The sequence below is a fragment of the Branchiostoma floridae genome, chromosome 19 (genome assembly GCF_000003815.2).
Source record: "Branchiostoma floridae strain S238N-H82 chromosome 19, Bfl_VNyyK, whole genome shotgun sequence".
NCBI lineage: Eukaryota > Metazoa > Chordata > Leptocardii > Amphioxiformes > Branchiostomatidae > Branchiostoma > Branchiostoma floridae.
In genome coordinates this window covers 10,429,381-10,444,355 of record NC_049997.1, presented here as the reverse complement: position 1 = coordinate 10,444,355, position 14,975 = coordinate 10,429,381, and the positions used below count along the sequence as shown (strand labels likewise).

General features: G+C 42.3%; 2 protein-coding genes across 2 annotated transcripts; both read left to right on the top strand.

The window, feature by feature from the left end:
• Positions 1–19: 19 nt before the first annotated feature.
• LOC118406461 lies at positions 20–1,756 on the top strand (the record flags this gene model as incomplete). The annotated part of the gene is given in 1 exon segment (XM_035806513.1): positions 20–1,756. A coding segment is annotated over 1 exon segment (1,494 nt).
• Positions 1,757–3,695: 1,939 nt separating this feature from the next.
• LOC118406460 (multiple epidermal growth factor-like domains protein 6) lies at positions 3,696–13,501 on the top strand. Its single transcript, XM_035806512.1, has 14 exons — positions 3,696–4,402; positions 4,689–4,824; positions 5,482–5,595; positions 6,119–6,247; positions 7,036–7,194; positions 7,701–7,823; positions 8,304–8,432; positions 8,835–8,945; positions 9,383–9,469; positions 9,825–9,932; positions 10,444–10,567; positions 10,598–10,608; positions 11,175–11,315; positions 11,829–13,501. The coding sequence occupies exons 1-14, from the start codon at positions 3,696–3,698 to the stop codon at positions 11,919–11,921; spliced, it is 2,172 nt and encodes a 723-aa protein (XP_035662405.1). The 3' UTR covers positions 11,922–13,501.
• The last annotated feature ends 1,474 nt before the right edge of the window (positions 13,502–14,975 follow it).

Sequence of the window (14,975 nt, the reverse complement as noted above, 5' to 3'; positions counted from 1 at the left end):
ATGAAACTGCGATAGAAAAACAACGATAATTGAACACCGAAAGGACACAACAACATTGACTGCAGCCAAAACGTATGAGCAAACTACCACATCGACTCGAGTCACGACTACAACGGGCCAGATTATAAGAAAAAGAACCACAACTAGACCACTGATAACGACAACTAAACCGGCACATACGAACACAAATGTTAGCAGTCAGTACACCACATATCTACCCAGGAATACGACAGCGTATCAGAATATTTCCAACATCACTGACATGTCTGATATCAAGCAAAATACTTCCTATCAACCTGGAAACACGACCGTTTATCAGAATGAATCCATAGTAGTTTATACGTCTACCGAAGGTCTACCAAATACTACTTATTTACCGAGGAATACTGCTGTGTTTCATACTGAGTCGCAAATTAACAATAAGCAGGCAAGTACAAATTACTACACCCAAACTATTTCACAACGGGATAGAACAGACAATGGTATAAGTAACGAGTGTTTGGGGATGCAGGGATGGCCATTAGGTTGGCTTTGGAGTTGGAAATGTGATGAGAAAAATCAACCGAGGAACAACAATGTCTCCAAAGAATCGAATATTGAGGCCACTACGCCATACAATATAGCGACAACACTAACACTGTCCACCACACAAAACGTCAAAGCAAACGTAGCAACTGAAACCAGTCTCACAACTACCAAACGAATTCTACACAACCAAAACACGACTTTGCCACACCTGACGAATATGACAAAGGTTTATAAAGGCAGTGGGACAATCGGACCTGATCAAAATACGACATTGTCTTTCCATCCGACAGAGAATTACAAAGCCAAAAACACAGTAGAGTCTGACAGCAAACTAGAGATGCTTCGTTGGCCAACAACTGCACGGTCAACTCAATTCCCAATTACAAAGTCAGCGAGAGAAAATGAGAAGACGGAAAGAATACCAAGAATTCCCATGCCCCTTCGACGACCAAAAGAACCACCAAAAAGCACCCCTCCACTAGATCACACCTTGACTCTACACGTCCAAACAAAATCAACGACAGAGGGGACAAAACTACCGAAATCGACGAACACACAGCATCCTGTGGAATCAAAACCCACTACTTGTAAGAAAGTAAATGTATCGCAGTATCAAGTGAAACCAGAAGATCAACATCCAAGTTCAAAGGGCAGAAATTCCAACAAGCGAAAACCACCTAAAGCCAAAGGGAAGCGACCTAACCGTGGGAGGCTTCATGAACGAGGGAAAAATAAGACAAGCACTGTGATTCGTCGTCCTGAAAAGCATAGACTAAGCCGTCGACGGATCCCTAAGAAAGACAGGCCCACGGCAAACCGGCAATTGAGCAGTACGAACCGTGGCGAACTTGTTCAACCGAAGGGAGACAGATTCCATACACCAGCTGCCTTGTCCAGACTTACTACCCAAAGTACTCTTACTCATTCAACCCCTACCATGGAGAAACAACCTGATGTACCCACGCAAATCAATGAACAGTCAGCACTGGTGAGGAGATTGACTGAGTCTTTCTCCACTCATACAAAAGACACAAGCACAATTCTTCAGACAGCACCTTCTACGCCAACCTTCCCAATGACCTGGATAAAAAGAATCAACGAAAAGCTCTTGAAGTTCAACACTTCCATCCACCTAGACAGGATCGTCTCTGGAGTCCATGTGTGGCGGATCTTCAGTACGGATAAGAAGGTACCAGCTAACAGCAAGTGTGTCGCTACCGCGCTGTGAGCGGGCTTGGCAGTACCATTCCAGTCAACTCTCCTCGTAGTGCTCTCACGTAGACAACTTTGGCACGCGGCATAGTCGAACGTCACTCAAACCCTAAAGGATTCGGGCCTTCGGTCAACTTATTCCTATTCAGTCTTCTCCTATATACCCCATATGTAGCCTCCGTCCGTCCAATAATGACCATGATAAAGCCCATGTACGTAGCCACTGACAACATGAAACAGGATATGTTTTTAAACCGTATAAATGTAGGTTCTATTCACCAACCATGAAGTTACACATGGCTTTTTGCTTATGCCATGTCTTTGTTCTGTTTTGTCTGTAGAGTGCTTGGCCTTTGCAGCTGGTAAGGTTTTACGAATAGCTATAAGTGCAAAGTTATAGTAGACATGCACAGTCATGTTAAATAACGAAAACTGGATAAGATATTCAGATTACTCCCGTTTTTGGTGACATCCATCACTCTTCTTCAGCTTCTATATGATGAACATCAGTACATTCATACATATGAGTTGGCGATTTGTCATGCTCAACCAGTCTTATGTTAGATGTACTAAGATAGATTTGTTCTGCCAGTTCATTCTAATGTCGCTGAAAAAGAATGGTGGACGTCACTCCAAAAGTCTGGAAATATATGTATATCATTCAGTTGAAGAGATGAAATTGTCTTAAGAAATTGTTCACCTGAACGTCTATCCTTTATAAACGTTTTCATCCATTCTTTACAGCAACAACAGTTTTGCTACAGCGACAATGAATGTGGATTTGGGAGGTACTGCAAAGAAGACAAGGAAATTGGGTATGGAGTGTGCACGGAAGGGAGTCCACCTCAGCCTCAACCGGTACCGGTACAGCCACAACCGCAACCGCAACCACAACCAAGCGGGGTAGGTTTAACACGCAAAGTTTACCCCGAAAATAACTTATAAATCATCACCATCATCATCATTAACACGAACGTTTTGCCAGGGCTTCGGAATATCCACAATTGTGGCAATGGTTGTGACCAAAGGTGAGAGGGGTGGTTGGTTATATGGATGGAATAATGCATGGAATTCGATCTTTAGGCGCACCTCTCTCAAAGCATGCGCAAAGTTTATAATTTGCCACTTTTAGACCTTAGACCTTGGACATACATGTACTTCAAGGATGTTTTTAAAAGGATCAGGGTTTGTGTAGTAGAATGACGGTCCTCGAAAAAACGTGAAACCTAGCACATGTCAGACAGTCTACTCTCAATCTGTAAAGGCTTAAACATTATTTTTTAGTAGAACAGTGGTCAAACTTTAATTGATGTTTACATTACAGTTCTGTTACAATGACCCCGACTGTGGCCAGGGACAGTACTGTGACGTGGACCAGTATGGAGTGGGGACCTGTCGGAGTGGAAATCCACCTGCTCCCGCGCCCGCTGTAAGTATATCCAAAGGTTCTGTCCATTCTGCCCAGAACATATTGAAGATGAATTTCACTTTATAATGGAATGTTCTGGATACGTTAGTTTATGCAATGAATTATTCATATTTCTCGAATCAAGCACAACAGATTTCAAGAAACTTGATGCTACAAACAGATTTGTAGATGTTATGTGCCACGTCAAAACCTTTGGAATGTTCTCAGCACAAAGTATGATATAAAAGGAAGACTGCTAGAAGCAATCAAAAGCACATATGACCCATGCACCTGCACTGTCATGACCGGGTATCCCCACAACAAGTGGTTTGATGTCAAAAGTGGTGTTAAACAGGGCAGTGTTCTCTCCCCAATACTTTTCATTGCATATCTGGATACCGTCCTCCAAGAAGTCAACAAAGAACAGACTGACATTTTTCAAACTTTTGGATATGCAGATGACATTTGCCAATGGGAAAGAAGCATAGAGGCAATAAAACTGGCCCTAGAAAGATATGACAATGAGTTCACTAACGCAGGACTGAAAATGAACAAAGCCAGTGGCAAAACAGAAGTTCTGATCTTTGGCAGAAACCCCCCCAAGGCAGAAATTACAGTGAATGGAGATACTATTGGGAGGGTTGAGCAGGCTAAGTACCTGGGCTCAGTCACAACCCGAGAATCAGGAAACAAAGCTGAGATCACAGAGAGGATCAGTAACTTCAGCAGACAAGCTGCTGCCCTCCAACCAGTTCTCAGAGACAGACTAGTCTCCAACGAAGTGAAGAAAACTATCTTCAACACCATCTTAAAACCAGTCCTTCTGTATGGTTGCGAGTCTTGGGTGCTAACTAAGAAAGACATCAGTAGACTACAGGCCGCAGAAATGAAAGTCGTCCGTACCATGCTGGGCAAAACGAGGGCTGACAGACTGAGAAACACGTACCTCAGAGAAACCTTAGGCATAACATCAATAGAACAAGACATAGAAAGAGCAGCCCTAAGATGGCTTGGACATGTTGAAAGAATGGACGAGGGAAGAATTCCAAAGATAGCCCTCCAGTACAAACCAAAGGGCAAGCGTCCCTTAGGTAGACCCAGAAAGAGATGGAGGGACAACATACAGGAGATACTGACAAAGTACAGACTGGGCAGACTAGTTAGACTGGAAGAGGAGGGGATCTTCCATGATCGGGAAGAGTGGAAGAGACGATGCTCTCAACTGACAGGCCCTAAAGCCTACCTGGGGAAGATGTAAGATGTAAGAAGTAAGATTTGTATATACATTTAGATGTCAGAACTTCCATAATGCAAAAATAGGCAAATATATCAAGGACTGCTCTGCTATTAGAACAAAACGAAACTGATGATTAGCCTACTCCATTATACCCCAAAATTATGTAGATTTTATGTAGATGGCGATCCCTGGTGTACATCCTGTCCTATCTACCAAGCCCCTTCGTCAGCTTTTTTCATGAAAGTGAATGAATAAGTAGTAGAACTGTGACAAATCTGTTTGATTTTTTACTCATTCAAAAAGAGTATTTCCTATCCCATTACAGGAGCAATACTGCTACCGCCCTGAGGAATGTCCCACGGGGTTTTACTGTGATCAGTCTGGCGGCAACGGCTTCGGGACCTGTCGGCAAGGTTCGGGAGAACGCCAGCCAGCTTCGGTAAGCAGTATGTTTTATCTAGTTGGAGTAAATGTCTTCCTCCTGTCTTCAAATCGCAGAGCTCATGCTGTAGTTCGCATGGTGACAAACTGCACAATTGCAAGTAAAAGTCTGCAGATAGCTATAGAAAGACGAGTGTGGTGACTACATAATGCCAATCATAAGGACATTACAGTACTCGTCATTAAAACAAAAGTAGCATTGCCTCCTGTTTGAAAAATGCAGACAACTCTAGTTGTTGAAGCAAACGGGCGCACAGTAGAGTAGCTTATTTAACGGTGTTGCTCAATGCAATCATGATTTGGTGGCGTCTATGCACTGATTTAAGTTGAAAAAGTAAGGAAATTATGACGTACATTGGTTTTGAAGGCTTGTGAGATGTATTTATCTGGGAAGCACTCCCAGAAAAATAGCTCCATATTTTAGCAGTCCCATAAAAGAAGTTGTGGCGATAGAGGGACATTGGACATTGTATTGGTGTCGGCAAGAAAAGAATTTAGTTTTATGCTGAAATTCTCTCACATGTGAATCGTCTGTCTACTGAAGCATTATTGGACACAACGAAAGCCAATCGCAATGGTCTTACGACCTAGTCATGGGAGCTGGGCAATTGGGATTCTATTGCTTCCTTCGCCTTTCGGCGCCTCTCTCCTGCAGCCTTGCTATAGCGATGACGACTGCGGCTCTGGGCGCCTGTGCCAGCCGGGAGCGGGTGGCAGGGGCACCTGCGTGGACGGAGTACCTCAGCACGGAGGACAGCGGGCGCCTCAGGTAGTACCACGGTCATGTAGGCACCAGACGTACCATCTACTAGTATCTAATGCCAGCTCAGAAAAGAACAAGAAACGCCTTTTAAGTACCAGAGTTATAAATCCAAGATTAACAAGTTCATTTAGTGCTGTTTTTCCCTAGAACTCGTGCACCAAGAACAGTTGGGAGATCCTCACTAGACAGGTTTCAGTAACGCTTGCAGATAGATGTGCAAAGGTTAGGTGTGACAGGTTGCTCAGTGTAATATAACTAGCTGATGCCACGCCTCGTGCCTGCAAAGTTGGATGGAGGTACCGGTTAGACCATATACATAAATTAAGATACAGATGTCAACAAAGTCAAATACATGTAGATAGCACATGAACAAAAAGTGTACCGCCTTATTTGTCTTTGCGCATATATGGTGTAAAATTCAGTCCGACGTATTCTCCATGGAGCATTGTTGCTAGTGGTGCAAAACAACAACAATAGTGCAATGCCTGTTAAGCATTTCTATAGGTAGTGCATCTGCTTATACTTGCAGGGCTGTGTAAATGACGCCTCCTGTGGGAGTGGGGAGTACTGTGTGGTGGACCCGGCTACTGGCGCAGGAACCTGCAAACCGAGCATTTACGGAAATGTTCCCGGCATAGACAGGCAACCTACACCCGAAGTATGTACCAGACACATACTGTAAATGTATTTAAGTTCGAGGGGATTTAATTTCGCGGTAGCGGGAAAAGGGACTTTTCGCGGTGGGTTTAAGTTCGCGGTAACACCATAGACTGCAATCTAATATCATAATAGAAAAATGTTCGCGGTGGTTTTAAATTCGCGAAAACCGCGAACATTAATCCACCGCGAACATTTCTGCATTTACAGTATTCTCACTACTCTCATATATGATTTTTACTTCATGGAATTTAATTTTGAATGTTGTGTTTCTTCACTCGATTAACAAGGTCAAACAACAGGGGCTACAAATAGACCTTGAAATTCGTCTTCCCAACCCTTATCCACGTGCCAAATATCATCATAATCCGTCCAAAGGTCCAAAAGTTATGCTGACCACAAATACTCGTAAACACAACCAAATACGCACACACACACACACACACACACACACACACACACACACACACACACGTACGTACAGACACACACGCACATACACACACAGACACATTAATAACAATACCTCCATTTTTCATGGAAGTAAAAAATGCTTAAGTTTAGATTTATGCGTTGCTTCTTCAGCAACTGTTATTTCGTTTGATAACATTTACCTTTGTGCGTTTTTGACACAATGAATCGAATCTGTCTGGTGATCCCTCGTGAACTTTCCATGTCTGTAGCCACTATGCATCAGACTATGATGCCTGTAATTGATTGATTGATTGAATCGTATCGATGAAGCTGTGATACAAAATCTAACGCACCTTACGAACTTTTCTTACTCAGTCGTGCGCGTCTGACGCCGACTGTCCCCGAGGGACGATGTGCGAGTCCCGCCCGGCTGTAGGGTACGGGCAGTGCGTGCAACCGCCGCCAGGGGGCATTGTGCAGCCTCAACCCCAGCCGCAACCTCAACCGCAACCCCAACCACAGCCACAAGGACCGGTAAGTTCTCATTCATGAGTTTCGACTTCTTATTTATTTCAATCTAAAAATACGTACTTTTTATGGGCGCGTTCCGTAAGAAACTGCAGGAAAATGTTGACATCATTCATTCTATGTTGAGCCCATGTACCCTTCATTTCCTGAAAATGTTGTCAACAATATCTAGTATTTTAAGTGGTATACAAATTGCAGTTAGTCTCGCGCCACATGAGGCACTATCAAAACTATCCAATCTTGATTTTCTTAAGTTATCGTGTTGACGCGCAGACACAAACAAAGACAAAGTCAACAAATATTAATGAAGAAGTTTATTTGCAAGATCGTGCCCGAGGGCTAATAGCAAGTACATGGTATAAACATAGTGTCAATGGACAGTCATGAACAATATTCTACTCTAATACTAGTGTTGGCTATTTCTAAACAGGTTGGGTTTGACTTCTTTTTTGGAAGCAGAGGGAGACGAAAAGCCCCACCTTTTCTAAAATTAATAAACCATGTTTCCCCAGCCCAAGTACTGTCTGGAGGAGAGAGACTGTGGTAGCGGGTACACATGTAACTTCCACTCCAGCCTGGGGTACGGGGAGTGTGAACCCGGGAACATCCGACCACAGCCGCCACAGCCTGATCCGGTAGGAACAGTGGAACACCAATCATTTCCGTCCACTATATTAGTCCCAACAGTAGCTGGATATAGGCTTCGTTGCTGGGTTTTTTAAGCTATTCGTCCATCTATCTGTCGTATCAAGGTTCACCATACAAAATGGCGGAAGGCAACGCAACTCATCGCTCAATTCTGCTAGTTGTATTCCCGTTAGAGTTTATTACCTCCGTGAAAACAGAGGTAGTGTTTTGGGTTTGCCTGTTTGTTCATGTTGGCGTGTGCCCGTAGTTGGCCCGGGTCCAAATTTGGTCCATAGGCATGTAACGAAATAAACGTTGTTGTCGATGAAGTCAGAAACCCAGGACTGGAATGTAACAGTTGTATCTGGTCAGGAATTTTCACTGTCATCCATTGAATCAATAGAAAAATCTCATTTGCATGAACAGAAATGGTGACATTACAAGATATCACCTCGGAACTAAAAACACGAACTATTTCCAACCCCTAGTCCCGGCGGCAAAGCTGTATGAACGACCGGGACTGCGGACGCGGGAACTACTGTGACGTCAGCGATCCCAACAATCCTTTCGCGGTCGGGACCTGCAGACCTGGCCAGAGACCAACAGGACCTGGAGGGGTGAAACACTTTTTAAATGCTTTTGTAAAGCTGACATTTTCTTAGATAGATAATATATATGTACGTTAAGCTTTAAGATGTGGCACATGTACAATTCATACAGCTGTGTTATCTTAAGATACAACTGCTTTGCGCTCCGCTGTCAACCATTGCTTAAAGTTATCGTGTTAATCGCATTATCACATGCTCTTATCATTCTTATCATCTTCATAATTGTCATCATTGTCATGCTATAATCATATCAACATCATCATCATTGCTATGCCATAATCATGTTATCATAATCATCGTCATTGGATCCTTACTCTCTGGACTACGCCGGTGTCCTCTGTGATGACAGGGTCATTTTTAGGTCTCAGTGCTAGGGATTCTCGCCTTGAATTCTTTCAATCATCCCTGTAGATCCAATTCTGCACAGAAGACCGTGATTGTGGCTCTGATCACTTCTGTGAAGCTATCGTCAATGGCTACGGTGTGGCGGGTATTTGCAAGAGAGGCACTCGTGCTGGGCCGGTAATATCAGTCTTCACTATTCATAGAACATTCGTGAATTAAGGTCCACCACTTTCCTTATGCTACGGTCACAACTGAGACGCCACTAGTAGGGATTGCAGCCCCGGTCGGGCTTTTAAGACACAGATTTGTCCCGGTAGACTGCCAAGGAAGTACCTCTCGGCATTTTGGCTATTAGGCCTATAGGACATTGCGTTTGTTTGTCGCCGGGTCCCGGGTTGATTTTAATTCCGATTTGTTTTTAAATTTGGAGCCCGGCCATGCCCAAATATGGCCGGACAGCAGCAGGGCCACGGAAAGTGCAAACAAAGCCAGTAAACTACCCGGGCCCCTATTCCAATTGTGACCGAAGCATTATACCTGTGATTTTTCCTCAATTTTCTTGGAACAGTTGAGTTTTCTGGATCAGACGTAACCAATTGGTGTTGTTTTGATAGGTTTTCTATTGCAATCGTGATGAGGATTGCTTCGACATAGGTGTGTGCGACATTGTCCCCGGTCAGCCTTACGGAACTTGTGGACTGGTAAGATTGAAAGAAAGTTAGCAACGTTCACCCATTTTGTTGTAAGGGTCTTACATAACTGTGTATAACTTTAGTTTTTTTGGTTATTCTGCATGAACGTAGCAGTGACAGAGATATGCTATATATCAAAGAAAACCTCAGTTGACTAAACTCACAAAAGAAATAGTCTTGACAACCGATAAAAGTTTGCTTCAACTTCAGCGACAGCGCTTCAACTCTCAGTACATCCTCACACTTGTTTCATCATATCGTTCACGCTATGCTAGGATGATGACTATAGATTTTATGTATTTATGTGATTGATTACAATTTTGTTTGGAAACAGGGTTGACGTGATTTTTGATGTTCATTCCAGCCGAAATACTGCTATCTGAACTCACACTGCGACCCGGGGAACTTCTGTGACTTCATCGGGCCGGGAACATACGGCGTCTGCAGGAGAGGGCCATTCCCAACTGATGTGGTCAGTTTAGTTTGATATCTATAGGTTTTATAAACGGTTAGGTCCTAGCGCTATTTTATCTAAAGAGCGATCGAAAGTACAAGATAAAAAAAGCTGATATCATTTGCTGGAAAAGCACTGTGTTTTAATGGTTTGAGATCAGCGTTCAGTACATCTCCCAGATGATCGTCCAGGTGTGATTTCTCATGGCCCAAATCTAGACTGCGGGTTAGCTTTCATCATGTTGCTTTGTATTCTACTACAGTAGAATAAACTTTGCATCGACATCGTCTTAGATCTTAAAACTAACAACTGTAATGTTAATTTTGGCGTTCAAAAGTAAGTGGGACCTATGATAGTTTATCAATATACACTGTATGTAGCCTTTCATGATACAAAATGTACATGCACACGGGCACGAATTTGCAATAAACTTTCTTATAAAATAAAAAGGTTAACGGTTAGAAGCTATACAATGAACTTTTGTCAAGGGATTGTAATAAACAATTCATTTGATTGGTCTGTTGTACAGATCTGTTACCAAGACAGAGACTGCAATGGTGGACGCTGCAACCTTCTGTATGGCCAGTTTGGAGTCTGTGAAGAGAGTCCATACCAACCTCAACCACAACCTCAGCCACAACCTCAGCCGCAACCTCAACCGCAACCACAGCCACAGCCGCAACCAGTCCCACAGGTGAGTTAGACAGTATGCTTTCACTATAGATAATAGATGCATGTATGGAGCTTTGCTGGAACTCTTTGGCGAAGTGGAGATCACCCAAACCAAGGTCATACAATCGATCCTATATAATGTCCTTGGACCTTGCCCTATCAGCCGCTGTTATACATTTGAACTGTGGTTCTAGTCATTTTTAAAAAGGTAGTTTCATAGCCCTTTTGAGGCCGTAGGGGCAGTAGGTTGTTATACACTGTGTCCAAGGCACGATATTGGAGTCGAAGTCAGGTACCCATTTGTACTAACCATAACGTTAACAGGTTGTTTCGCAACAATGTCAGTTCGCAACCGTCAGTTCGCAACAAGGCAAGTTTTTTCGCAACAAGGTACAACTAGGTGGGGTGAGGAACGTTGTGTATCTTGCGTTTCCCGAAGTCACTATAAGTATAAAACGCCTAGCCAGGAATACTGGAACTCAAACTCTTGACCCCTTGATATTATATCCGCTAGTCTAGACACTCAACCATTCGATGCCACTTAGTAGTCATTAATTCTTACATGTGTACTTTTTTTACATTTCGCAGACTGGCTGCGCGATATCTCTGTCTGAACTCGAAGGGACCGGATTTGGAACCTTTAGGGAGTGCAATGTGTACGACGACTGCCCAGCGTACGAGTACTGCTCGTTTGACATCTGTAACCAAGGACGCAAGGGCTACTGCATCGTAAGTTATATACGGTCTGTTGTGGTTGGATAAAATGTACCTAAAGTTAAGTTAAAGCATAAGCTTATTGCTTACAGCAATTACATAGTTTCCACACGTTTTACTACATCAGACTTTCTGTTGTTATTACCACATTGCTCTGTTATATTTGAAATTTCTGCGCAGATGACTTATATTTTCTTAATTTTTTTCATTGCTGTATGTTTGTTTTTTTCGTTTTTTGAGTTCACTAATTGTATTTATCATTTTCCTTTGAAAGCTTAATAAAAAAAATAGAACACGATAAAATCTTAACAAGAAAAAAGTAAACTTCAAATTCAACAATCAAGAGACAACTGGCTTTTTCTCCAATTTTGTATGACTCTCGCCCAACTTTACTTAAACTTTTATTAATTACCTAACTTACAGATTCTGCATGAATCTTGGTTAACCTTAGTTACAATATTGCATGAAACTCTGTTAACATTACATGTTAAAGGTTTGCATAAATCTCGGTTTTCCTTACCTGTCTAGGGACGTGACTGCTACGCCGAGTCGGACTGCCAGCAGTATAACGCCAGGTGTCACATGGAGGAGGACTACTTCAAAGGGTGGTGCAAGCAGTGACGTCACAGATGACGTCACACATTTCCGTGTCAACAAGCTGCGGTGCTGTAACAATTGTTTACACGTCTTTCATGATTCGTAAATAACTTCATCAGGTTGGCAATTATTCATATAGTAAGGTTCTTTAAGCACAACTAAGGGGGCAAGAGTCATCGACAGAGAGAAAAACAGAAGAACACGCCGGATTAAAGAAGCAGTTTGGATCAGACATCAGCTCCAGTCATGAACAGAGACAAGGGGTGATGCAAGCTGAGCCACGTTTGGGACGGCATTCTTGCTGCTGCAGCGCCACCTACATCGGCTATAAGTAGCAGCAAGAAGTAGTTTGCAGTCATTTTACCCTGATGATGGTGTCTGATAGACACCGAAACGTTGGAAGTAAGTACTCCTTGGCCGGGCTCAACGAACCTTACTATATGTCTCCGTGATTGTTTGAGTATGGGAGTCTTGTAAAAGGCAAATCATATCACATTATCCTCATACGTATCTTACAAAGCATCCAATGAAACAGAAGTCGAATTTCGTATCATTTCGTAACAATAGGACAGATTCAGTAGCTACGATGTCAGTTTTCTGGTGCTCTTATGAAATATTTACTTTCATGGACTATGCAAAAATCAATCATTGTACATGTACGTGGTCAGTGGATTTTAACATTCTAAAATAGCTTTGTCATATTGATCATAACTCCAATACAAGCCTCAATGAGTCAGTTTTATGAGTCAGTTTTATTATTGTGAGACTCAGTGACCACTTTCTTTTGTTTATCAATAATTGTATGTATATATTGCATCGATTTTAAAAACCTCATCGTTGTGAAATTGGGTTTGGAATTCTTTGCATTAATGATGATTTTAAAGCTAATTCTGTTTATAAAGGAGAGGTTCGTGCATGAGGTGAGATGTTATAATATGAGGTTTATATTTATTTATTGTCGCTTCGATTAAATAAGATGTATTTGTGAAAGACAAAAACTAACGGAACATGTGTATTACTTATCTTAAGAATCCATATTTAGGTCCATCTTTGATCTATTAGGTGTGAATTAATTCTACATCATGTATTATTACAATCATTATCTTTGTCAAATGAGGAATATCTCTTTAGGTGATCTATGCAGTGTACATTAGAGTTCGTTCAAATGACAATACATTCAATAGTCATTTTTAGATGACAGACCTAAACAATATACTACAAAAGTTCTCGGCAGTTATTTATGACCTATCTAATAATAGTTCTAATGACAGTTATGGATACAATTTCATACAAACCCTTGCCAACCATGTTTGGAAGAAAACAAAAGACTTTACAAGAATCTATTTATATTGGTGCAATGTAGCTGGCATTATGGAAATCTAGTTAGCAAAAATATTGAGGGGCAACGTCTTATCGAGTACTTATCTAGCATTCAGTGGACAAAAGGAGTTGATGGTGAATGATAGCATGTTAGAAAAACTAGATTTCAGGCAGTTTAAAATTTTCAGCGTAGGAGAAATTGTGTTATTTGCCACACGATTTATTAATTCTTGTATTGCAATGTATACGTTTGTGGGGAAAATAAACAATTTAAAAATACACAAGTATTATTCGACTTTGTGTTATGATACATCACATACATATACATCCATCTTATATTGTAGACGAAGCGGACTCTTTGTCTTTCAAAAAAAGTCAGACGCTGCATGTCCAAATATAGCGATCACCAGAATTCGAGAAGTCTCTTTTTTCAATGGTGTTTTTCGCCGTACATTGTCACATGTATCATGTATGTCCCCAATGTTTGCGGATCCAGAAATTTGCTAAGGGGGGGGGGGGGCGCGCACCATGACGCGGCCGAAGGCCGTGGCCGCGCAGCGCAAGCTGCGCGGGGGGAGTTGTGGGGGTATGGGGGGCCTCCCCCAGAAAATTTATAAGAAATAGAGGCTCTCTGGTGCATTTTAGAGCCATATCTGAGCAAATTTGAGAAGCAAACTAACACTAACTTTTTGTCATGTCTGTGGCTGTCTAGTTCACTTCAGGGACATCTTTTACTATTTTTAGCAACTACAACTGAGGACAAACCTAACGAAGGATAGTTCCTCCTTCTTAATATTCATAAATGACGCCACGCTACACAAACAATATCGCAAAATTATTTGTACCTGGCTGCCGATTTGCCTTTCTCCGTGAAGCGGCTCGCGCTCCTATAAAATCGCATAGAAATCTCGTGGGATCTGAGTGGCTTGCCGGAGACGATTTTGAAAGTGTCTTACGCATTTGAAAATGCATATATTTCGGACTCTTTTTGCTTCTGCGGTGGCAATTGATGACGATTATTATATAAATCGGGGGGAAATGACAACAAAAACGTCAGCACGGTCACCGCGGCGACTGATCAGAACTGGAGTGGGGAGGGGGCGGGTTGCGTCTCTCTAAGCCGATGACGGACGATAGAAATCATCAGTTCATCAAAAATAATTAACTTCCGCTGATTTTCTGGAGATCTTACAAAATTTCCACGCTCTTTCTATATTTTTGAGCGCCGATTTTGGCTTACAGCGACCCACCAGTTTCTTGGGGAGAAATTGATGCGGCCGCGCTCGGCCCCCGGGCCTTTACCGTAAGTTTACGTGACTCGGAAGACCCACTAGTAATTGCAAACTGCAAGTTTCTCTAAATAAGTACCAGAAAATCTCCTTTCAAATAAGCGAATTAGTTTTATAACGTTGTCAATATTCTTGACGTAACTTCCGAAGACCTCTAGTAGCCTTGGTTTATCTTGCCATTTTTTTTTTTTTTTTTGCCAGCTGAAGGGGGAGGCGCGCGCCCTGCGCGCCTCCCCCTGGATCCGCGCGTGCTTCGAGCCCGGGTTTAAACTTGCAAATGGAGTTCCTATTATAGTATGTATACAGATTGGCACATTTCAACGTCTAAATTTCAGTCTTGGCTAGTGATCACGATCTGATATGAGTTTCAGTCAAACATGCACTGTAGTTCCCGCCAAAACAGGCTCTAACATCAACAGTCTGTATGTGTAAACGTTACGTGAACTAACGTCACTAGAAGTTTCTTTCA

Excerpts from the sequence above, each read along its gene's own strand:
- LOC118406460 (XM_035806512.1), top strand. The coding sequence starts at position 3,696 with ATGAACAAAGCCAGTGGCAAAACAGAAGTTCTGATCTTTGGCAGAAAC. Across the intron at positions 4,403-4,688 it reads AAAGCCTACCTGGGGAAGAT|AGTATTTCCTATCCCATTAC; the intron begins GTAAGATGTAAG and ends TCATTCAAAAAG. Across the intron at positions 8,433-8,834 it reads GACCAACAGGACCTGGAGGG|ATCCAATTCTGCACAGAAGA; the intron begins GTGAAACACTTT and ends TCATCCCTGTAG.